General features: G+C 47.7%; 3 protein-coding genes across 32 annotated transcripts in view; 2 read left to right on the plus strand and 1 right to left on the minus strand.

Annotated features, from left to right (window-relative positions):
* The window catches only part of GPR107 (G protein-coupled receptor 107), an 84,400-nt gene extending 72,407 nt beyond the window's left edge, over window positions 1-11,993 (minus strand). For all 3 annotated transcript variants that reach the window (XM_050759926.1, XM_050759927.1, XM_050759928.1), the window contains exon 1: window positions 11,569-11,993. In XM_050759926.1, the coding sequence (XP_050615883.1) occupies window positions 11,569-11,709 (141 nt within the window). In that variant the 5' untranslated portion in view covers window positions 11,710-11,993. The remainder of the gene's footprint in view (window positions 1-11,568) is intronic.
* The window catches only part of C15H9orf78 (chromosome 15 C9orf78 homolog), a 583,691-nt gene that overhangs the window by 335,120 nt on the left and 224,046 nt on the right, over window positions 1-24,525 (plus strand). The gene's annotated exons all lie outside the window — the stretch shown is intronic.
* Window positions 23,109-24,525, plus strand: part of FNBP1 (formin binding protein 1) — a 164,688-nt gene continuing 163,271 nt past the window's right edge. For all 22 annotated transcript variants that reach the window (XR_007719605.1, XR_007719606.1, XM_050759941.1 and 19 more), the window contains exon 1: window positions 23,109-23,378. Coding sequence is in view for 20 of the 22 variants with exons in the window: in XM_050759941.1 (XP_050615898.1) it covers window positions 23,355-23,378 (24 nt within the window). In the remaining 2 variants the exon portion in view is untranslated. The remainder of the gene's footprint in view (window positions 23,379-24,525) is intronic.

Below are 24,525 nucleotides of genomic sequence, written 5' to 3' on the forward strand. Positions count from 1 at the left end.
TTGAGTTTGTGACCGCTGATCAAAACAAAAATCACATCCAAAAGGTAAGCAAAAAGTACCTTCAGGCACCAGAAGCAATTTCTCTACTAATACAGAAAAAAGAAAACAAGAATAAGACTACCAATCATGGCTGGGCTCGATGGCTCACATCTGTATTCCCAGCACTTTGGGGGGCTGAGGCGGGAGGATCACTTGAAGTCAGGAGTTTCAGCCTGGCCAATATGGTAAAACCCTATCTCTACTGAAAATACAAGAATTAGCCAGGCGTGGTGGCGCCCGTTGTAATCCCAAATACTTGGGAGGCTGGAGCAGGAACATCACTTGAACTTGGGAGATAAAGGTTGCAGTGAGCCAAGATCAGACCACCGCACTCCAGTCTGGATGACAGAGTGTGACTGTCTCAAACAAACAAACAAAAAAAAAAAAAAAAAAAAAAAAGGTGGGGGGCGGGGGAGCTACCAGTCATTAGCTGCCTTCTATTAGTGGTAGAAGAAATTAACCTAAGAAGTTTAATACTATAATTCTTGGCTCATTGCACATACATAGCAATTCACAAATGGAATGGGGTCAAATTCACTCATATAACCAAAATCCACCAGCTAAGCACATGAAGTGAGAGAAGAACTACACAGAAGACTGAGGTGCTGGCAAATGGGCTGTCCTCTCAGACAGTCACTGAGGGCTTGAGGCACCCACCGGAAGCTTACCCAGTGCAGGTAAAATGGAAGGTGCGCTAGCCTGGGTTCAAATTCTGACTCCTCCACTTATTTAACCAGAGCTCCATTTTCTTAATTTATGAAGCAGGGATAATAACATTTATCTCAAGGGGCTGCTATGAGGAGTCGATGAATAAAAAGCATCAAATATTTAGCACAGTCTCTGACTTATCACAGATGCTTTAATAACAAGCAGCTATTTCTATCACTTAAATTTTCGATTCTATAGGACACTTCATTTTCCCCAAATGAGCTCAAAACAGTTATCATTAGCTCAGTAGTCTCAACCTTTCTGCGTACACAGCACGGTCTCATTATACTAGAACTCTCTCTGCATACTTAAGAGGGAAGAAAGATTTAAAAGGACACTAAATATGTCAACACCATCCCCCTCAGTGTCACACTCTCCCAGTTCTCCTCCTGTCCTTCCATCCAAGTCAGCTTGAGTAAGCTGCTGGCTGCCATAACCAAGCTCTTTCCTTCACTCCCGAGACAAAGGTGCTGGGCTTGACCACACACTGCTGTGACAGTACACTGTCTCCTTTTCTACACCACTGGGTCCACATGGCCAACTAAAAATTCTGGACAGACATGGCTAACCTATGAATGGACACATGCCCAGTTGTGGCAAACATTAACTTTTCATACTGATCAGTTTTGGAGGCATGCCTAGGAAAGGTTTGAGATTTACCAGAACGGAGCAGCTAATAATCAATGGGCCCCAGATGAGGCACAATTATCACCATCATCATCATCCTAATCATCATCATCATCATCATCATCATCATCGCAATGGGCAATCATAATAATCAATGGGCATGAGATGAGGAAAATCCTTTTATTCTTTTTAAATTTATTTTTATTTTTCTTGAGACAGAGTTTCACTCTTGTTGCCCAGGCTGGAGTGCAGTGGCGCAATTTCAGCTCACTGCAACCTCCGCCTCCCAGGTTCAAGCGATTCTCCTGCCTCAGCCTCCCAAGTAGCTGGGATTACAGACATGCGCCACCACACCTGGATAATTTTGTATTTTTAGTAGAGATGGGGTTTCACCATGTTGGCCAGGCTGGTCTTGAACTTCAGGTGATTCACCCACCTTGGTCTCCCAAAGTGCTGGGATTACAGGCGTGAGCCACCACGCCCAGCCAGGAAAATCCTCTTTTAATTTCCCAAAACTTTCCAGATACTTTTGGATGGGAGTGAATAAATGCATCCCTCCCTACTCAGAATTCAGAAAGCAGTATATAAAGTGAGGCTGCAGCCAATGAATTAGGAAAGATCCACTGCATAAAGCTGGTATAATCAGGTGGGTCCTGGTCGACTGGCACGGATTCTAGAGTATTTGTGCAAAGAAAGATTTTACTTACTTACTTACTTACAAACATCACCGTTTTTTTTTTTTTTTTTTTTTTTTTTTTTTTGAGACGGAGTCTCACTCTGTTGCCCAGGCTGGAGTGCAGTGGCGCGATCTCGGCTCATTGGAAGCTCCACCTCTTGGGTTCACACCATTCTCCTGCCTCAGCCTCCCGAGTAGCTGGGACTACAGGCGCCCGCCACCACGCCCGGCTAATTTTTTGTATTTTTAATAGAGACGGGGTTTCACCGTGTTTGCCAGGATGGTCTCGATCTCCTGACCTCGTGATCCGCCCGCCTCAGCCTCCCAAAGTGCTGGGATTACAGGCGTGAGTCACCACGCCCGGCCACATCACTGGGTTTTTTTTGTTTATTTTATTTTATTTTTTTTTTTGAGACAGGGTCTCTGTCGCCAAGGCTGGAGGGCAGGGGCACCATCTTGGCTCACTGAAACCTCCACCTCTCGAGTTCAAGTGATTCTCCTGCCTCAGCCTCCCAAGTAGCTGGGACTACGGGCACTTGACACCACCTCGGGCTAATACTTGTATTTTCTGGTAGAGATGGGGTTTCACCACACTGGCCAGGTTGGTCTTTAACTTTTGACGTCAAGTGATCTGCCCGTCGTGGCCTCCCTAAGTGCTAGGATTACCAGCACAAGCCACCGTGCCAGGCCTACAGATATCACTTAATGGTTTATTTATTAATTATTATTATTATTTTGAGATGGAGTTTCACTCTTGTTGTCCAGGCTGGAGTGCAATGGTGCAATCTCAGCTCACTGTAACCTCTGCCTCCTAGGTTCAAGCGAATCTCCTGCCTCAGCCTCCGGAGAAGCTGGGATCCATGCCTGGCTAATTATTTGTATTTTTAGTAGAGACGGGGTTTCACCATGTTGGCCAGGCTGGTCTCAAACTCCAGACCTCAAGTGATTGCCCACCTCAGCCTCCCAAAGTGCTGGGATTATAGATGTGAGCCACCATGCCTGGTTGCAAACATCACTTAATGGCTAAACATGTTCTCTGAAAGTTATTACTCAAAAATAAAGTAATAACACATTCCTATGAAGGTAGAGCTTTGGAGTGAGATTATTGGTATATATTGCATTCGCTTCCTAAGGCTGCTGTAATCAACCACAGAAGTTTGTTCTCTCACAGTTCTGGAGGCTACAAGTCCAAAATCAAGGCATCAGCAGGGCCACGGTCCCTTTAAAGGCTCTGGGGAAGAATACTTCCTTGCCTCTTTCAAGCTGCTGGTGACTACCAGGATTCTTAACATTCTTGGTTTGTAGCCACCTCACTCCAGGCTCTGCCTCCACCATCACATGGCCTTCTTCCCTCTGCGTATGTCTCTGCGCCCTCTCCTCTTTTTATAATGGCACCTGGCACACTGAAAATAGGGCCCACCCTAACCCCATATGACCTAATGTTAACTGCAAAGACCCTATTCCAAATAAGGTTACATTCTGAGGTTCCAAGCAGACTTGAACTTGGGGGGACACTAGTCAACCCAACACAAACAAATCCATCCTCTTGCTCATTTACACTGAAATGTTCTAGTGCTTAATTACGTGACCCATATTTTTGTTACTCTGCAACTAAACAGATGCAAAAAGGGATAAAGAAAAGTTACTTTATAGTTCAGATATAATTTACTGACACCTACTTTTTTCCTATTAGTTACAAAAAGAATAAACCCTGGCTGGGCACAGTGGCTCACGTCTGTAATCCCAACACTCTGGGAGGCCAAGGTGGATGGATAACCTGAGGTCAGGGGTTCGAGACCAGTATGGCCAACATGGTGAAACCCTATCTCTACCAAAAATAAAAAAATTAGCTGGGCATGGTGGCGCACGCCTGTAGTCCCAGCTAGTTGGGAGGCTGAGGCAAGAGATTCTTTTGAATCTGGGAGACAGAGGTTGCAGTGAGCCGAGATCGTGCCACTGCATTCCAGCCTGGGTGACAGAGCAAGACTCTCCAAAAAAGAAAGAATAAATTCCAGGAAGAAAAAAATCTATACAGCAGTAGTAAAGGGAGGCAATAAAAAGGAGAAAGAAAGAAAAAAAAAGACAAAGCAATCACTGGAATTTTCCAGGGCTGTTTTATCAAATATTTTATTATACTACACTGGTATTTTCAGAAGGAAGCACACTGGCATACATGCCACCAAACAGCAGTCACTAAAAAAGGTATGTTCGATGTAAAGTGTGGAAACTTAAAAAAAGAAGAAAAACAAGTAATAGGAAAAAGTAATTAAAGACTCAAAAATTTTTAAATAATTAAAAAAGCATTTTATAGCTGGGTGTGGAGGCTCATGCCTGTAACCCCAGCACTTTGGGAGGCCAAGACAGGCAGATCACAAGGTCAGGAGATCAAGACCATCCTGGCTAATACAGTGAAACCCTATCTCTACTAAAAATACAAAAAATTAGCCAGGCGTGGTGGCAGGTGCCTGTAGTCCCAGCTACTCGGGAGGCTGAGGCAGGAGAATTGCTTGAACTCAGGAAGCGAAGGTTGCAGTTTGTTGAGATCGCGCCATTGCACTCCAGCCTGGGGGACAGGGTGAGACTCCGTGACCCCCTCGCAAAAAAAAAAAAAAAAAAAAAAAAAAAAACATATTAACTGATCATGCTGGGCATGGTGGCTCACGCCTATAATCCTATCACTTTGGGAGGCCAAGGCAGGTAAATCAACTGAGGTCAGGAGTTCGAGACCAGACTGACCAACATGGTGAAACTCTACCTCTACTAAAAATACAAAAAATTAGCAGGGTGTGGTGGCAGGTGCCTGTAATCCCAACTACTCGGGAGGTCGAGGCAGGAGAATCACTTGAACCCGGGAGGCAGAGGTTGCAGTGAGCCAAGATTGTGCCATGGCATTCCAGCCTGGGCAACAAGAGCAAACTCCATCTCAAAAAAAAAAAAAAAATGCATTAACTGATCACAGTACAAGGATGTGATTTAGATACTGACTTTTCAAAACTTTCTCAATCCATTTATGACCAATGAAAATCTGAATCTGATTTGACATTATATGATATTAAGGATATTTTTGTTATAATGGCATTGTAGTCATGTTTTTATAAGAGCTCTTATTTTTTATAGGTAATACCAAAATATGTATGAATGAAATGATGCAATGCCTTTGATTTGCTTTATTTACTTATTTATTTATTTGTTTATTTATTTATTTATTTTGAGAGGGGGGGTCTCACTCTATCGCACAGGCTTGAGTGCAGTGGCACAATCTCAGCTCACTGCAACCTCCACCTCCTGCGTTAAAGTGATTCTCCTGCCTTAGCCTCCACAGTAGCTGGGATTGCAGATGCCCACCACCGCACTGACTAATTTTTGTATTTTTAGTAGAGACAGGGTTTCACCATGTTGGCCAGGCTGGTCTCGAACTCCTGACCTCAGGTGATCCACTTGCCTTTGCCTCCCAAAGTGTTGGGATTACAGGCATAAGCCACCACACCCAGCCAATTTTCTTTAAAATAATATAGGAAGACAATGACAAATGCTGATAGCAATGAGAAGAAAGGGAGCTCTCATAAATTGCTGGTGGGATGTAAAATGGTAGAGCCACTTTGGAAAACAGTTGGGCAGTTTCTTAAAAAGTTAAACATAAATAAACCACATGACCCAGCAATTCTACTCCACTCCTGGATATCACCCAAGAGAAATGAAAACATATGGCCCCACAAAGCCTTGCATGTGAACGTTTATGGCACCATCATTCATAAAGGCCAAACAGTGGAAACACCCCAAACATCCATCGACTGGTGAACAGCTAAGCAAAAGAAGATACATCCACGCGCTGGAAGGCCATTCAACAGTAAAAAGGAATGAATTACTGACACACAGCACAAAACGAATGAAGCTCAAAAAAGAAAGAAAGAAAGATAGGCACAAAAGCCTACCTATCGGCTGGGCGCAGTGGCTCACACCTGTAATCCCTGAACTTTGGGAGGCTGAGGCGGGCAGACTGCTTGAGGCCAGGAATTCGAGACCAGCCTGGCCGACACGGCAAAATCCTGTCTCTACTAAAAATACACAAATTAGCTGAGCGTGGTGGCGGGTGCCTGTAATCCCAGCTACTCGGGAGGCTGAGGCAGGAGAACAGCTTGAACCTGTAAGGTAGAGGTTGCAGGGAGCCAAGGTAACGCCATTGCACTCCAGCCTGGGCAACAGTCTGAGACTCCGTCTCAAAAAAAAAGCCTACCTATCTTGTGATTCCACTTACATGAAACATCTAGAAAGGGCAGGTTTATAGAGACAGAAAGTAGATTAGTGGCTTCCTGGGACTAGTGGTGGGAATGGGAATTGATTCTAAACCAACATAAGGGATCTTATGGGGTGACAGAAACGTTCTGTGGCTAGAATGTGGTCATAGCTGTACAACTCAGTAAACTTTCTGACAATCATTGCATTATACAGTTAAAATGGGTGATCTTATGGTATGTAAATTATACCTCAATAAAGTTGTTCTTAAAAGGCAAGGAGTATTTCCTGCTGACAGGTCTTTAAAAAAATAAACAAAAATAATAAACAGCCAGGAGCGGTGGCCCACGCCTGTAATCCCGGCACTTTGGGAGGTTAAGGCAGGTGGATCACCTGAGGTTAGGAGATCGAGACTAGCCTGATCAACATGGCAAAACCCTGTCTCTACTAAAAATACAAAAATTAGCCAGACGTGATGGCGCATGCCTATAATCCCAGCTACTTGGGAGGTTGAGGCAGGAGAATTGCTTGAACCCGGGAGGTGGAGGTTGCTGTGAGCAGAGATCGTGCCATTGCACTCCAGCCTGGGTGACAAGAGCAAAACTCATCTCAAAAAATAATAATAATAATAACAATAATAATAATAATAAATAAAAAGGCAAGGAATATAGGGAAAGGTCAAAAGAGACGGAATGTGAGAAGATTGAGAAAGCCAGAAGAATGGTGGAAAATGTGGCATGGAGTAAGAATAAAAATATAAGAGGACTCATTTCTAATTTTAAAAATAATAAAAAATAAGAACAAGAAATTGATGTATGTGGGGATGAGGCAGAATTAGCCATGTGTTGATGGTTATTGAGGGTGACAGGCAAATGGGAGTTCATCATACTATTCTATCTACTTTAGCACATTGGAAATTCTCCACAATAAAAAGTTTGTTTTGCTTTGTCTTTTTTTTTTTTTTTTTTTTTAAGAACTAGGGTTTCACTCTGTCCCCCAGGCTGGAATACAGTGATGCCATTATAGCTCACTACAGCTTCTGACTCCTGGGCTCAAGGGATCCTGCCACCTCAGCCTCTCTAGTAGCTGGGACTATAGGTATGCACCACCACGTCTGGCTAATTTTGTTGCTGTTGTTGAGATGGGGGTCTTTCCTGTCACCCAGGCGGCAGTGTAGTGTCGCCATAATAGCTCACTGCAGCCTCCAAATCTTGGCCTCAAATGAGCCTCCCTAAGTGCTGGGATTATAGACGTGAGCCACCAGCACCAGCCAGGTTTTAAGAGATCAATGCATATACCTGGTGCTCAGTGACCTCTTCATGTTATCCTTGCCATTATGGGTCTCTAATCTGATCAAGTATCCTATTTCACTCAGTCTCAAGCAAAACAGACAATCTAAAGTTGCTGCTCTGACAGGCTCTCTTCAAATGATTTCCATTTCCTTGGGCAAGAACTCAGAACAAGCTTGCCCAGGATGCCTGGGGCCCAGGACAGCTTTGAATGCGGCCCAACACAAATTTGTGAACTTTTTTTTTTTTTTTTTTTTTTTTTTTGAGACGGAGTCTCGCTGTGTCTCCCAGGCTGGAGTGCAGTGGCGCGATCTCGGCTCACTGCAAGCTCCGCCCCCTTGGTTCACGCCATTCTCCCGCCTCAGCCTCCCAAGTAGCTGGGACTACAGGCGCCCGCTACCACGCTCGGCTAATTTTTTGTATTTTTAGTAGAGACGGGGTTTCACCGTGTTAGCCAGGATAGTCTCGATCTCCTGACCTCGTGATCCACCCGCCTCGGCCTCCCAAAGTGCTGGGATTACAGGCTTGAGCCACCGCGCCCGGCCAACTTTTTTTTTTTGAGAAGGAGTCTCGCTCTGTCGCCCAGGCTGGAGGTCAGTGGCACCATCTCGGCTCACTGGAAGCTCCGCCTCCCGAGTTCATGCCATTCTCCTGCCTCAGCCTCCCAAGTAGCTGGGACTACGGGGGCCTGTCACCACGCCCAGCTAATTTTTTGTATTTTTAGTAGAGACGGGGTTTCACCATGTTAGCCAGGATGGTCTCGATCTCCTGACCTAGTAATCCGCCCACCTCGGCCTCCCAAAGTGCTGGGATTACAGGTGTGAGCCATTGTGCCCGGACAAATTTGTGAACTTTCTTTTTTTTTTTTTTTTGGTGAGACGGAGTCTCACTGTGTCTCCTAGGCTGGAGTGCAGTGGCCTGATCTCGGCTCACTGCAAGCTCTGCCTCCCAGGTTCACGCCATTCTCCCGCCTCAGCTTCTCATGTAGCTGGGACCGCAGGCGCCCGCCACCACGCCCGGCTAGTTTTTTTTTTGTATTTTTAGTAGAGACGGGGTTTCACCATGTTAGCCAGGATAGTCTCGATCTCCTGACCTCGTGATCCACCCGCCTCGGCCTCCCAAAGTGCTGGGATTACAGGCTTGAGCCACCGCGCCCGGCCTGTGAACTTTCTTAAAACATTATGAGATTATTTCATAATTTTTTAAAGCTTATCAGCTATGGTTACTGTTAGTCTATTTTATATGTGACCCAAAACAATTTTTCATCTTCCAATGTGGCCCTGGGAAGCCAAAAGATTGGACACCCCTGACTTAGGATGTCTATTTTATTTTATTTATTTATTTATTTATTTATTTATTTTTTTATTTTTTTTGAGACGGAGTCTCGCTCCGTCGCCCAGGCTGGAGTGCAGTGGCCGGATCTCAGCTCACTGCAAGCTCCGCCTCCCGGGTTCACGCCATTCTCCTGCCTCAGCCTCCCAAGTAGCTGGGACTACAGGCGCCCGCCACCTTGCCAGGCTAGTGTTTTGTATTTTTTTAGTAGAGACGGGGTTTCACCGTGTTAGCCAGGATGGTCTCGATCTCCTGACCCTGTGATCCGCCCATCTCGGCCTCCCAAAGTGCTGGGATTACAGGCTTGAGCCACCGCGCCCAGCCTATTTATTTTTTTTTTTTGAGATGGAGTCTTCCTCTGTCGCCCAGGCTGGAGTACGGGGACGCAATCTCGGCTCACTGCAACTTCCTCCTCTGGGTTCAAGCGATTCTCCTGCCTCAGCCCCCCAAGTAGCTGGGATTACAGGCACCCGCCACCACGCCCAGCTAATTTTTGTATTTTTAGTAGAGACGTGGTTTCACAATGTTGGCCAGGCTGGTCTCGAACTCATGACCTCAAGTGATCCACCCACCTCGGCCTCCGAAAGTACTGGGATTACAGGCATGAGCCACCGCGCCTGGCCAAGTTTTGTCTACATTTCTACACGCACTTTTCTGGAGACAGGTTCTATAGCTCTCAATTGATTCTCAAAAAGAGCCAAAATTCACTTACCCCACCCTCACCCCTGTGATTGAACCATTTTAATCAGGATAATTTTTATTTACAAACAACAAAAGTTGTTACCAAAAAGCATGGTTGTATGGATCTCGTCAGGCTTTTTATTTATTTTCTTGACAGAGTCTCGTTCTTTCGCCCAGACTGGAGTGCAATGGCACAACAATCTCTGCTCACTGCAATCTCAGTCTCCTGGGTTCAAGCAATTATCCTGTCTCAGCCTCCCAAGTAGCAACTGGGACTACGGGCATGTACCACCATACCCGTCTAATATTTCTATTTTTAGTAGAGACGGGTTTCGCCATGTTGGCCAGGCTGGTCTCAAACTCCTGACCTCGGGTGATCCGCCCACCTCGGCCTCCCAAAGTGCTGGAATTACAGGCCTGAGCCCCCGCGCCCAGTCATGTCAGGTTTTTAATTTCATTCTGTATTCTTTAAATTCTACATTAACAAAATATAATGCTTCATAGTTTGCTAAAACAATGTGTTTTTACAAGACAAACTTTCTATAGTTTCACTTCTTTTTTTTTTTTTTTTTTTTTGAGACAGAGTCTCATTCTGTTGCCCAGGCTGGAGTACAGTGGCAGGATCTAGGCTCATTGCAAGCGCCGCCTCCCGGGTTCACGCCATTCTCCTGCCTCAGCCTCCTGAGTAGCTGGGACTACAGGCGCCCACCACCAAGCCCGGCTAATTTTTTTTTTTTTTTTTTTTAGTAAAGACAGGGTTTCACCGTGTTAGCCAGGATGGTCTCGATCTCCTGACCTCGTGATTTGCCCGCCTCAGCCTCCCAAAGTGCTGGGATTACCGGCGTGAGTCATGGCGTCCGGCCTACAGTTCCACTTCTTAGAAGACTGTATGGTATAAAAATAATGTACAAGAGTTTGGGTCGTAACAATTTACTTTTCTATGTCTCTAATTTTCTGTTTCTCTATATCTTTTGAGAGAGGGTCTTGCTCTGTGGCTCAGGCTGGAGTGCAATGAGTAATCACGGCTCACTGCAGTCTCAACCTCCTAGGCTCAAGTGATCCTCCTGCCTCAGCCTCCCCAGAAGCTGCAGGCGTGTGCCACCACATCTGGTTAATTTTTAATTTTTTGTAGAGACAGGTTTGGGGAGGGGGTCCTTACCATGTTGACCAGGCTGGTCTCGAATTCCTGGGCTCAAATAATCCTCCTGCATAGGCCTCTCAATGTTGGGATTACAGACATGAGCCAGGGCGCCTGGACAATTTCCCAGATATAGTAACCTGCTGAACCACCTTAGGGTGCGTTTCAGCCTTAGAGGTCTCTTCTCTGCTAGTTATAAAGCAAGATCCAGGGGATCATTCTAGGTTTATCAAAAATCTCTCTTCCCTAGACAATGACGGGATAGAGGAAGAAAAAGCAGGCCCTTTGATTAGAGACACATTTTAATGCTGGCTTTAAATTCTCAGTCACGTGTTTTAAGCAAGATTTGAAATTCCTTCCGAAGAGTCTTGCTCCTGAGAGCGCCCTAAATCAAAATAGGAAACTGAGGCTAAGGTTCCAAATACCTTCAAACCGCCGGTACAGTACAAGGGCACGGAAGAGCGGAGACCGCGGACAAGGAAAGCCAGCATAAAAGCTGGAGGGGAGAAAGGAGAAGGGCGAGCGGGCTTCCATGAGTGAGGAATTCAGGCAACCCAGCAGGGATTTTAGAGCAGCCTGCCGACTCCGTGGGGGCTACGCCACAGTTCAGCCCCTTCCCCTCCCTCAGTTCGAGTCTTCCCGCCCCTGCCGGTCAGCCTCAGGACCCCAGCGCCGCCCAGACCCGCCTTCCCCACAGACCCTGCTACCTGTCAGTTTGAAAGGCCGCGGCCAGGGACAAAGAGATGGTCCAGTGGCTCAGAGGTCCCCAATGGGCCAAAGTTGCCCTAAAACCCGGGGGAGTGGCCTCGGCCTCCGCCCCCCGGCCCGGCCTTGCCAGGCTTTACCTTGAGTGCCAGGTGATGGACGCGGCCCAGGCCAGGCACGGCCAGCAACTGCAGCAAAGCCAGCATCGGGAGCAGCCGGAGGCCGGCGGCCAGCCTAGGACGGCGGGAGGCGGAGGAGCCGACGGGCGCCAGAGCGGCCATGTTTGTTCCAGCATCACCAGCCGCTTCCTCTCCTGCCCACTTCCGGGATTAAAGGGCGCAACCGCCGGAAGGGCCCGGGGAGCGCAGCTCGGCGGCTAGCTCGGCTGAGCCTGTGGTGGTTTTCCTGGAGATTGCAACCTGGGAAGTCGCCGAGGGGCCTATGCTGACCACCTCGGGGCCCTTCGATTGGCTCCCCCGTGCAGACTTTCAGTTTAGCCCAAAGAGATGAAGCCAACCGCTTGGCGGTTGCCATAACAACGGTGGCCGAACCAGACCAGCCCGGGCCTCACCTCCGCCTCGCAGAGTCTTGGAAGCGACCTTGGGCTCGGGACCCCTGACCTCAGGGTCGGAGGATAGGGTGTGTCAGCCGCACGGTGTCTGGCCACTGATTGAACTGATTTCACTGACTGAACTGATTTCACTGAGCGTTAACTTGGAGCGAAATATTTAAAAATTCCTGGCTCGCCGTAGGGGTCCTGTGGTTTTTTTAAATAAGCGCTTCATACTCAAGTATCAGGTGAAATGGTTGCAATAATACGATTTATTGAGCCCTTATGAGGAAATTCGTTAGGCCTTTTGTTGTATTTAATTTTTGGAACAATCTGATGAGCTAGGAGGTAGGTATTATTATTCCTACTTTACAGGTAAGCAAACTGAGGCTCTGAGAAATAAGTCATTTGCTCCAGGTTGAGCTGGGAATCACGCGGAAGCTCTTAACTCCTGTGTTCTGTTGCCTCATGCTATTTCATCCAACCCTGAGTCTGGGTCTTAACATTTTTCTCTTAATTCTATATGGAAACTTTCTTTGCTTTTAGAACTTATGGGAACTTCTTTTTTTTGAGACGGAGTCTAGCTCTTGTCACCCAGGCTGGAGTGCAACGCCACGATCTCAGGTCACTGCAATCTCCACCTTCCGGCTTCAAGTGATTCTCCTGCCTCAGCCTCCAGAGTAACTAGAATTACAGACCTGCACCACCACGCTTGGCTAATTTTTGTATTTTTAGTAGAGACAGGGTTTCACTATGTTGGCCAGGCTGGTCTCGAACTCCCGACCTCAAGTGATCCTCCGGCCTTGGCCTCCCAAAGTGCTGGTATTACAGGCATAAAGCCACCGCACCCAGCCTGCTTTGGAGTATTTTTTATCTTTTAAAGTTAAGTGTCATCTTTGAGAATCTCTGGTTTTAAATTTGAATATAATACTGTACTAAAAACAAAATGAGTCCTGGTGGGGTGATTCACGCCTGAATCCCAGCACTTTGGAAGGCTGAGGTGGGTGGATCACTTGAAAATCAGTTCTTTGGAACCAGCCTGAGCAACATGGTGAAACCTGGTCTCTACTAAAAATACAAAAATTAGCGGGCATCAAGGCATGCGCCTGTAGTCCCAGCTACTCTGGAGGCTGAGGCAGGAGAATCACTTGAACCTGGAAGGCAGAGGTTTCAGTAAGCCAAGATCCCGCCACTGCACTCCAGTCTCAATAAAAAAAAAAAAAATCAGGTAAGAATCTTAATCCCATTTAATAATATAATAGTGATGAAACATTAAAATAGTTTTAAATAGGAGACTTTTGTCTTAGTTTCTGGACAGCAGTTTTTTGTTTTTTTTTTTTTTTTTTGAGACGGAGTCTCACTGTGTCACCCAGGCTGGAGTGCAGTGGCGCCATCTCGGCTCACTACAAGCTCCGCCTCCCGGGTTTACGCCATTCTCCTGCCTCAGCCTCCGAGTAGCTGGGACTACAGGCGCCCGCCACCACGCCCGGCTAGTTTTTTGTATTTTTAGTAGAGACAGGGTTTCACCATGTTAGCCAGGATGGTCTCGATCTCCTGACTTCGTGATCCACCCGCCTCGGCCTCCCAAAGTACTGGGATTACAGGCTTGAGCCACCGCGCCCGGCCTGGACAGCAGTTTTATAAGGGCTTAAAACTGGGTTCTTAGGATTCCTTGCTTCTTTATACTTGGGTATTATGATGTGAACTACATGGCGTCATACCAATGCTGTCTGTCCAGAGGTTTAAGGGTAATATCTTCTCTCACATATTTGAAAGCTGTATTGTGCCAGTCATTATTTTGGAATTGAGAGAAATAAGAATGAGGGAAACCTGACTACAAAGACATTGTGGAGCATTTTCTCTACAGTTACTTCTTAAATTCTGAGAAAACTGCTACCTTGACAATTACATTTAGGTGATTTCATAGTTTCAAGAAAAGATTATTTGCATAATCATGATGCTGTAACTGGAAACAGACAGGTTGAGTGACAGAACAAGTTATGCCTGCTTCTCCTGGCAACATTTTCAAAGGGGCGTTACGCTTTAAGGTATTGAGTGAAAAAGCCTGCAGGGGCTGGAAAGACTGATCTCCTAAGCGTGGCTTTTAGCCTTACTCTCTTGGTCAAGTACATTTTATTTTTCTATTTTCTCTTTTTTTATTTTTGAGACAGAGACACTGTGTTGCCCAGGACTGAGTACAGCGGTGTGCTGTCTGTTCACTGCAGTCTCCACCTCCCAGGTTTAAGGGATTCTCATGCCTCAGCCTCCCTAGCTGAGACCACAGATGTGCACCAGTATGCTCACCTAATTTTTGTATTTTTGCTAGAGACAGGGTTTCACCATGTTGGCCAGGCTGGTCTTGAACTCCTGGCCTCAAGTGATCTGCTCACCTCGGCTTCCCAAAGTGCTGGATTACAGGCGTAAGCCACCCTATCCGACCTATTTTCTCTAACTTTTCAGGATCAGCTTAAGGTTACTACTAGAATGTGTAGTGTTGAATCTAGTGCTATTGTTATTAAATAATTATTTGGTATCGGTTTAGACATTTCCAGAACTCTTTTAAGTAATTAAGGGGTTAATATTCTCCAGTTTAATAAAGTACAATTGCCATTTGTTTTTCCTATCAAAAGACTTGATAGGCCTGGCTGGTGTCTCATGCCTGTAATCCCAGCACTTTGGGAGGCCAAAGCTGGTGGATAACTTGAGCCCAGGAGTTTGTGACCAGCCTGGGCAACATAGTGAAACACTTTCTCTACAAGAAATACAAAAATTAGGCCAGGTGCGGTGGCTCATGCCTGTAATCCCAACACTTTGGGAGGCTGAGGTCAGTGGATCACCTGAGGCCAGGAGTTTGAGACCAGCCTGGCTAATGTGGCAAAACCCGTCTCTAAAAAAAAAAAAAAAAAAAAAAAAAATACAAAAATTAGCGGGCGTGGTGACACGCACCTGTAGTCCCAGCTACTCAGGAGGCAGAGGTGGTAAGATCGCTTGAGCCCAGGAGTCAACACTGGAGTAAGCCTTGACACTTTTTTTTTTTTTTTTTTTTTTTTTTTTTGAGACAGAGTCTCCCTCTGTCGCCCGGGCTGGAGTGCAGCCGCGCGATCTCAGCTCACTGCAAGCTCCGCCTCCCGGGTTCACGCCATTCTCCTGCCTCAGCCTCCCGAGTTGCTGGGACTACAGGCGCCCGCCAACTCGCCCGGCTAGTTTTTTGTATTTTTTAGTAGAGACGGGGTTTCACTGTGTTAGCCAGGATGGTCTCAATCTCCTGATCTTGTGATCCGCCCGTCTCGGCCTGCCAAAGTGCTGGGATTACAGGCTTGAGCCACTGCGCCCGGCCAGCCTTGACACTTTTATCCAGCTTGGATAAAGTGACAGAGCAAGACCCTGTCAAAAAAAAAAAAAAAAAAAAAAAAAAAGAGTTGGTTGATATTGCAAATCAAAAACCTCTGTTAAGACAGTATAGGAAACTGGTGGTCAAATTGGGGCCTAGCAATACATTCAGAAGTCAAATGCTACTTTCGTTCTTTGACTTGAAACACCATTTCTTCCACAATTGCAGCTAAAGTTTTCATGCATTTCTTGGGGTGTCGGGAATGCCTCCAAGTGCATCTTTCTGCAGAAAGTGATCATGGAAAAGCCAGGCTCTGACACACTTTGAGTCCTGTGGATTGGAGAGGAACTTCAAAATTATTCCTCAACCTGTCGACCCTAGTCATAACTTGCGCAGCCACAGGACAGGCAGTTTTTCTTAATTTTATGTACATCTTTACAGACCTTCAGGGGAATTGGATTATTCGTTGTGAAAATTCATTGCAGTTTTAGCATTTCATTCACCATAGAGTTCCTGGTTTTATCCTACTCCATTTTTGCCAGTTGATCACTTTCTTGGGTCCCATGTAAGTAGTTTGAATGCAAAAGAAATTGGAAATTTTAAGCTAAAAACAAGTTATTTTGAAGAAGAAAAAATCCTGAGAATTTCATTAGAAGTAGTTCTTCACCAGTAGACAACCAATCAGCTGTAAGTTCAAGCAAGCGGTCCTGCTGCATCAGAAATGTTTAAAGGCCTGTATTCCCAGCTACTGCAGAGGATCATTTGAACCCAGGAATTCAAGGCTGCAGTGAGCTATGATAATGCCACTGCACTCCAGTCTGGGCAACACAGCAAGACCTCTCTAAGAACAAAGACAAAAAGAAAGTGTTGAGGCCGGGCGCGGTGGCTCAAGCCTGTAATCCCAGCACTTTGGGAGGCCGAGACGGGCGGATCACGAGGTCAGGAGATCGAGACCATCCTGGCTAACACGGTGAAACCCTGTCTCTACTAAAAAATACAAAAAACTAGCCAGGCGAGGTGGCGGGCGCCTGTAGTCCCAGCTACTCGGGAGGCTGAGGCAGGAGAATGGCGTGAACCCGGGAGGCGGAGCTTGCAGTGAGCTGAGATCCGGCCACTGCACTCCAGCCTGGGCGACAGACAGAGCGAGACTCCGTTTCAAAAAAAAAAAAAGTGCTGAAAGGATTGCTTTATTTTCTACAATAAGTAAAAATCCTCCAGAAAATCGGAGGAAAGGAAAGGTAACCGATACTTGTGTGTATATTATGTGGTAAACATTTTGTACATATTCTTTCTTTTAATTTTAATTTTTTTTTTTTTTTTTTGAGACAGAGTCTTACTTTGTTTCCCAGGCTGGAGTGCAGTGGTACGATCACAGCTCACTACAGCTTTCAACTCCCAGGCTCAAGCGATCCTACTACCTCAAGCACCCAAGTAGCCAAGCACAACCATGCCGGGCTAATTTTTGTATTTTTTTTTTGTGGAGACGGTTTTGCCGTGTTGCCCACGCTGGTCTAAATCTCCTGGGCTCAAACGATTCTCCCACCTTCACCTCCCAAAGTGCTGGGATTATAGGCATAAACCACCTTCCTTTCCACTTTTACAATAACCTTTGAAGTAGCATTATTTCCATTTTATTTGTTTGATTTTTGAGACAGGGTCTCACTATCAGGAGTGCAGTGGCATGATCAAGGCTCACTGCAGCCTCAATTTACCAGGCTCAAGCAATTATCCCACCTCAGCCTCCCGGGTAGCTGGGATTACAGTTGTGTACAACCATGCTTGGCAAATTTTTTTATTTTTTGTGTACACAAGGTTTTTCCATGTTGCTCAAACTGGCCTTGAATGCCTGGTCTCAAGCGATCTGCCTGCCTTGGCCTCCCAAAGTGTTGGGATTACAGGCGTGAACCACTGTGCCTGGCCATATTTCCATTTGAAAGAAGAGGAAACTGATCGGGAGTGGTGACTCACGCCTGTAATCCCAGCACTTTGGGAGGCCAAGGCGAGCCGATCACGAGTTCAGGAGATTGAGACCATCCTGGCTAACACGGTGAAAACCCGTCTCTACTAAAAATACAAAAAATTAGCCAGGCATGGTCGCGGGCACCTGTGGTCCCAGCTACTCGGGAGGCTGAGGCAGGAGAATGGCGTGAACCCAAGAGGTGGAGCTTGCAGGGAGCCGAGACTGCACCACTGCACTACAGCCTGGGCAACAGAGCAAGACTCCATCTCAAAAAGGAAACTGAGGCTTAGAGAAGGAAAGTAATTCAGCCAAAGGTCTCTATAGCTGTCTGGACAGAGCTATCCAAATCTGGCTAACACCAAAGACTGTACTCAACCCCAATTCCTTAATTTCAGACTAATGACAACCTATGAGATACCTGGTTTTTTTTGTTTTGTTTTGTTTTGTTTTGAGACGGAGTCTCTGTCACGAGGCTGGAGTGAAGTGGCGCGATCTCAGCTCACTGCAACCTCCACCTCCTGGGTTCAAGCAATTCTCCTGCCTCAGCCTCCCGAGTAACTGGGGTTACAGGCACACCACCATGCCTAATTTTTTTGTATTTTTAGTAGACGGGTTTTTGCCATGTTGCCCAGGCTGGTCTTGAACTCCTGGGTTCAAGCGATCCACCTGCCTCAGCCTCCTAATATGCTAGGATTACAGGCGTGAGCCACTGCACCTGGCCAAGATCCCTGTCTTCTGAATGAGTAAACTGAAGCTCAGAGAATGTAAGTAACTTGCAGAAGGCCATACAACGAGTAAGTAGTAGAACACCAGATCCCAATTTAACAATTTTGAAACCCTATCTGCTTTAAAATCTCATATCTATCTACAGCTGTATAAATATCTGTCCATCTAAGCCCCTGAATTAGATGTTTATTAGTTGCAAGCAGGGTTAGAATTGCCAAAAAGCCCTAATACAATTGTTTGCCTCTAACTACACAGGGTCTCTGTTCTGTTTGACCGGATACCTTATTTCATTGCTAATACTGACCATGTGATCAGATTATTCAGTGGAACATGTTTGAGTCCACCACTGAGAGTAGAAAAAAAAAAAACCATAAATTTACAGAGTTTTGTTTTGTTTTGTTGTTGTTTTTGAGACAGAGTCTCACTCTGTTGCCCAGGCTGGAGTACAGTGGCGCAATCTTGGATCACCACAACCTCCACCTCCCAGGTTCAAGCGATTCTCCTGCCTCAGCCTCCTGAGTAGCTGGGACTACAGGCGTGCGCCACCATGCCCAGCTAATTTTTGTATTTTTAGTAGAGACAGAGTTGTACTATGTCGGCCAGGCTGGTCTAGAACTCCTGACCTCGTGATCCATCCGCCTCGGCCTCCCAAAGTGCTGGGATTACAGGCGTGAACCACTGCGCCCAGCTGTTTTGTTTTTTACTTAATAATTAACATAGGGGACTTTTGTGACAAAATGTGTTGGTATTTCTTCCTACAGCCAACTAAGTAATTTTTTAGTGGACATCAGCTGAGTGTCCTTTAATTTAGTGGGTTTTTTTGTTTTTATTTTTATTTTTTTAGAGACAGGGTCTTGCTGTCACCCTGGCCATAGTGTAATGGTGCGATCATGGCCCACTGCAGCCTCGAACTTCACGTGCCTCAGCCACTATCTACCTGGAGATAGTGTCAGATATCACAGGTTGAGGGCTTGGTCCTCAAGACTGCCCCCCACCCCAAGTAGGTGTCAATCTTAAGTTTTAGGTTATGTGATCTTTTTGACCAACTGTTTATAAATCAGAAATCTCAAGTCATCCTTTTTGGGTTTAATTTGTTACAGTGCCTCTCAGAACCTAGGGAAACATGTTTATTATGAAGGATATAGATGAAGAGATATATGGAGTACTGGGGAAGGAGAGTGGAACTATTTTTTTTTTTTTTTGGAGATGGAGTCTTGCTCTGTCGCCCAGGCTGGAGCACAGTGGGGCGATCTCAGCTCACTGAAAGCTCTGCCTCGTGGGTTCACGCCATTCTCCTGCCTCAGCCTGTCTGAGTAGCTGGGACTACAGGCGCCCGCCATGATGCTTGGTTAATTTTTTGTATTTTTAGCACAGATGGGGTTTCACCGTGGTCTTGATCTCCTGACCTCGTGATCCGCCTGCCTCGGCCTCCGAAAGTGCTGGGATTACAAGCCTGAGCCACCATGCCCGGCCGGAGAGTGGAACTTCTGTGCCCTCTCTGGGCATGCCACCCTCTAGGAACTTTTTTTTTTTTTTTTTTTTTTTTTTTTTTGAGGTGGAGTCTTACTCTGTTGCCAGAGTACAGTGGATGGAGTGCAGTGGCACGATCTCAGCTCACTGCAACCTCCGCCTCCTGGGTTCAAGCGATCTCTTGCCTCAGCCTCCCAAGCAGCTGGGATTCAGGCAGTCACCACCACACTGGGCTATTTTATTTTATTTTTTGTATTTTTAGTAGAGATGGGGTTTCACTATGTTGGCTAGGCTGGTCTCAAACTCCTGACCTCAGGTGATCTGCCTGCCTCTGCCTCCCAAAGTGCTGGGATTACAGGCGTGAGCCACTACATCCAGCCAACTCTGTAGGGACTTTTATGTGTTTAGCTATCTGGAAGTTCTCAGAACTTTGTTTTTTGGCGTTTTAATAGAGGCTTTATTTTATGTAGTCATGATTGATTAAACTATTGACCATTGCTGAGCAACTTAACTTTCAGCACCTCTCCCCAGTCCCCAGAGGTTGGAGTGACAGTGTGGGTGCAGATAAAAGTCCCACGCCTCTAATCTTGTCTTGGTCTTTATGATGACCAGTCCCGTCTTGAAGCTACTAATACTTAAGGACTGTCAGCCATCAGTCATCTCAGTATATGAAAATACGTCATTTTGGGGTCTTTAAGGATTTTAGGAGCTGTACTTCAGGAAACAAGGTTGAAGACCAAATATATATTTTGTAATATCACACCAAGATCATAATTTTGTAAATCAGTGTTCTCTAGATTTTACTGAGAGGTCAAACCAGTGTATGCAACCCAGACTAACCCCCTAGATAATATCAGCGTTTACATCGAGTTTAGAGTACCCCTGGTGAAAACTGGCTCCTAAGTAGGTCAGGTCACAGTAGTTCGTTAATGGGGATACTTCCTTGTCTTAGAATCACTTCCTCCTGCTCTGAAGGGAAACTGAAATGGACTTAGTTCTTCCTAAAAACATGCTGTGCTGTATTTTAGCCTTTTTTTCTTCTGGCTTATTTCATTTTATCCCAAACCCTGTTCTCATTGCTTCATGATCATTGATGTCTTTCTCCTTTATTTTTTGAAAGATTTGACACTTTCAAGCATTTTCCAGTTACTGCCAAAGCTTAATAAAATTAAAGATATTTGCAGTGTGGTATAATTAACTCATTTCCATAGAGTTCTGCGGCAACTTTTATTGGGTTCCTTCCTATAACTAACAATTTCCTGCTTACTCCTCTTAAAAAGTTTCATCTTCATGTGGTCTTTCTTCTGCTGTCCCTTCCTCTTCCTCTTTCTCCTCTTTAAAGCAGCAGGTTGTTTTACTTCTTGATTAGAGTATTTTCACAAGTGGTCACTGTTTTTGAGAAGTCTCCAAGAACTTGGTCAAGATTAGATCACTGTATTTGACTAAGTCAAGCCCTGGCAGGAAGGTGATTACTGAGGCAAAGTCTTGTTAGATAAACCTGCATTGCATGTACCATTTCCAAATTTTAGCAGACTAAACACTGCAACATTGTTTCAATTTCCCCCTGCAACTCACTCTGGCTATTAATCTGCCTTAGGAGATAGGTAGCTGGCTGTTCTCATTGTTATATATCTAGCAGTCTCTGGACGAAAGAGAACTCAGACCTAGTAACTGAGAGCAAAATATTTATACAGACACAAGAATGGGGGTGGGCAGGAAGGGAGGGTTGTAACTGAAAAAACGCAGACCAAAACAGTTTTGACAACTTAAATTTATTGTAACTGCCCAACAAAGGAAGTAGAGTTGGAGGTTTATCTCCAAGAGGTTTTTTGTTTTGTTTTGTTTTGTTTTTTGTAGCTCCACCTCTTAATTTATTATTATTATTCATTTTATTTTATTTTTTGAGACAGAGTCTCGCTCTGTCACCCAGGCTGGAGTGCAGTGGCACAATCTTGGCTCACTCCAACCTCTGCCTCCCAGGTTCAAGCGATTCTCCTGCCTCAACCTCCTGAGTAGCTGGGATTACAGGTGCCCTGTCACCACGCCCGGCTAACTTTTGTGTTTTTAGTAGAGAGGGGGTTTCTCCATGTTGGCCATGCTAGTCTCAAACTCCTGACCTCAGATGATCTACTCTTCTGCCTCCCAAAGTGTTGGGATTTCAGGCGTGAGCCACAATGTCCGGCTTTAATTCATTATTGTTAATATTTTTGAGACAGGGTCTTGCTCTCTTGCTCAAGCTGGATGGCAATGGCATGATCATGGCTCACTGCAACTTCAGCCTTCTAGGTTCAAGCTATCCTCCTGTCTCAGCTTCCCAAGTAGCTGGGACCATAGGTGCATGCCACCATGCCCAGCTAACTTTTTTTTTTTTTTTGTAGAGACAGGGTCTTGTGATGTTGCCCAGGCTGGACTCAAATTCCTGGCCTCCAGCCATCCTCCTGCCTGGGCCTCCTGATGTGCTGGGATTACAGGCGTGAGCCACTAGACCCGGGTTAGCTGCACCTTTTAATGGAGGAGAATGATAAGCAGGTTGAAAATGGTGGGGTGAGATTGGAGAAATGCATCATCGTAAAGTATTTTTTAACTGGGGGCCCATGTTGGGAGTCACACGGTTACTCAGAAAAGGATCCAGTAGTAGCATTAACCGAGGGAGAAAGATAAGCTGTGAGGAAAGGCCTAGTGAGTCAGAGGAGCTGGAATTCCAAACATTTTCCATAGCTTGTCAGTAACGACATTTGTGCAGATCTTTGGATATATAAAGAGGGAGTCCGTCTATTGATAAAATGAGCGCTGGGTTTACCAACCCTAGGCTTTGGCTCACCCTGATCCTCACCGCCGGGCGGTGAGATGGTCGCGTTATTGCCTCCATCTGGTGGACTGCGCTCTGCGCTTCCAGCAGTGGAGGAATTGTCCTCCTCCACCGGGTCAGCACGTGCTGGATTTGAACCAAACAAGTTATCTGTGTACCCCACGCCTTTGCTTTTACCCACTAGGCGGTAACGTGATTTCACGCCTGAGAGTTTCTTGGCTGAACAAGTTGGAAATCATTGGTTTCAAAGATTGGAAATCACTGGGTGCACGCCCCTGGATTTTTTCCCCAACCACTCGAGGCCGTCGCGCTTGCTTCGACGTTTCTATTCGCACAGCACGCAGATACTACCGCCCCACTCTCACCGCGCCAGCCTGCGGGGCTCTCGGGCCTCCCTCAGGCGGTGGGAAAAGAGCCTCCCGGGCTCACTCTACTCGGCGCGCATGGCTGCCAGGGGAAAGTATTGTCCTTAAATCCAGAGCGGCGCTGCGCGCAGGGGAGCGATCTCAGACCGCAGGGGAGCGATCTCAGACCTCCGCGGAGCATCGGTGATCCCAGGGCCGGCCGCGTTCCAAGGCAAGCGCTAGTACTGCGAGCAGAGAGTGGTCACTAAGAAGTCATTAGGAGATTGGCAGGGGGAGTCCTCGGGATGCGGTTCCCGCCGTCCCTCACACCTCCCTCCACGTCCTTCCGGACCCCGGGGCGACGCGGACCCGGCCGCGGGAGCCCGGGGGAGGGGGTCGAGCCGGGGCGGGGCGGGCGCGCGTGCGCGAGCTGTCAGGCCGGCCCCGCCCCCGCGCCCCGCCCCGCCCCTGCCGCCCCTCCCCCGCTCTCCTGGTGTAGGGCGGGCGGGCGCTGCGGCGGCCGCGGCTGCTGCTTCCTCGGGCCATTTTGCTGTGGAGCGGCGGGGAGGAGGAGCCGCCGAGGAGACCCCGGGCAAGGAGCTGCGAGCCGGAGGAGGCCGCGCGAACTCCGGGCTTTCCGCGGTCGCGGGGATCTCGGGGGGCAAAGGGATCGCCGGGGTGGGGGACCAGAGAGCCGCGCCCGCCGCGCGGAGCGCCCCTTCGCGCCCCCAGCACCATGAGCTGGGGTACCGAGCTCTGGGTGAGTGAGGGTCTGGGCCCGCGGGCAGATGCGGGGCGTGCGCTGCGTTTCCCCGCGGCCTGGGGAGGGGGCGCGGGCCGCGCTGCCGGGCGGAGGCGAGGGCGCGCTCGTCGGGGTCGCCGCGGCCTGGGGAGGAGGCGGGGTCCCCGTGCCCCTTGTCGGCCTTGGCCCGAGCAGGAGGTGCGGACCGGCTAGTCCTTCGGAGGCGAGGGGAGTTAGTGCGGGTTCCCAGCGGCCTGAGGAACGGCACAGGCGGGCCTCCCTGTCCCCTGAGCCCCGGGGCGGGCGGTGTGTGTCGGGCCGAGCCCTAATCCCCCGGGGCGAGCCGCGGATGCCCGGGGGGGGGCCGGGACCGGTCGTGGGGGCGTGGAGGCCCCGGCTGCGCGGCGCTGCGTTGGGTCTCTGGGCGCCCCGGCTGCGAGTTTTGTCCTGGCTCGGTGGAGGCGCTGGCGGATCCGGCGCTTCCCCGGGGGCGGGGCGGCCGGGGCGAGCGCCGGGGGTCGGGTTTTGGGGTGCCGGGGCTACAGTGCGGTCTTCGCTCTGGAGGCGAGGACTTCTGGCCCGTGGCGGCACCAGGCGCGCTTGTTCTTTCGGGGTAGCTCAATCCTGAGTGGATGTGGGCACTGCGACGTCTGGTCTGGAGGAGAAAGTGGGAGTTGGGGAGACATCTTACGTGATCTCCCTCAGGAAGAGGCTTTCGCGGGGTCAATCTTTAACGGTTGCTCGGAGAAGAGTTTCCAGTGGGGAAAGTTGACGGTGAGGGACGCCTGGCGGGGATGCTTGGCCGGGGGGTGCGCACGGTAAACGGGCAGCCCTCGGGGCTGAGGGCCGTCCCCAGGAAGGCGAGTGGCCGGCTGTGGATGGAGCTCTTTCCCTGCCGTCCGCGGATTCCTGGGGAAATCACTGGGCAGGGGATGGGCAGCGCGGCGGCCGGGGAAGGAGTAGACGAAATCTCAGTTACTGCACTGAAATGCCCTCAAGATGAGCCATTTCCCAGGTTGAACTCTGAAGTGCCTGCAACTACCTTTTGGAATTCTATTTGCAAAGGGTGTGGAGGAGAAAGTGTAGGGTGGTGTTGCTATCTGAGATGAGGCCGAGAAATCTCTTGTCAAAATAAACAAGGTTAGAGCAATTGCAGAAACAGAGC

The sequence above is a fragment of the Macaca thibetana genome, chromosome 15 (assembly GCF_024542745.1).
Source record: "Macaca thibetana thibetana isolate TM-01 chromosome 15, ASM2454274v1, whole genome shotgun sequence".
NCBI classification, from domain to species: domain Eukaryota; kingdom Metazoa; phylum Chordata; class Mammalia; order Primates; family Cercopithecidae; genus Macaca; species Macaca thibetana.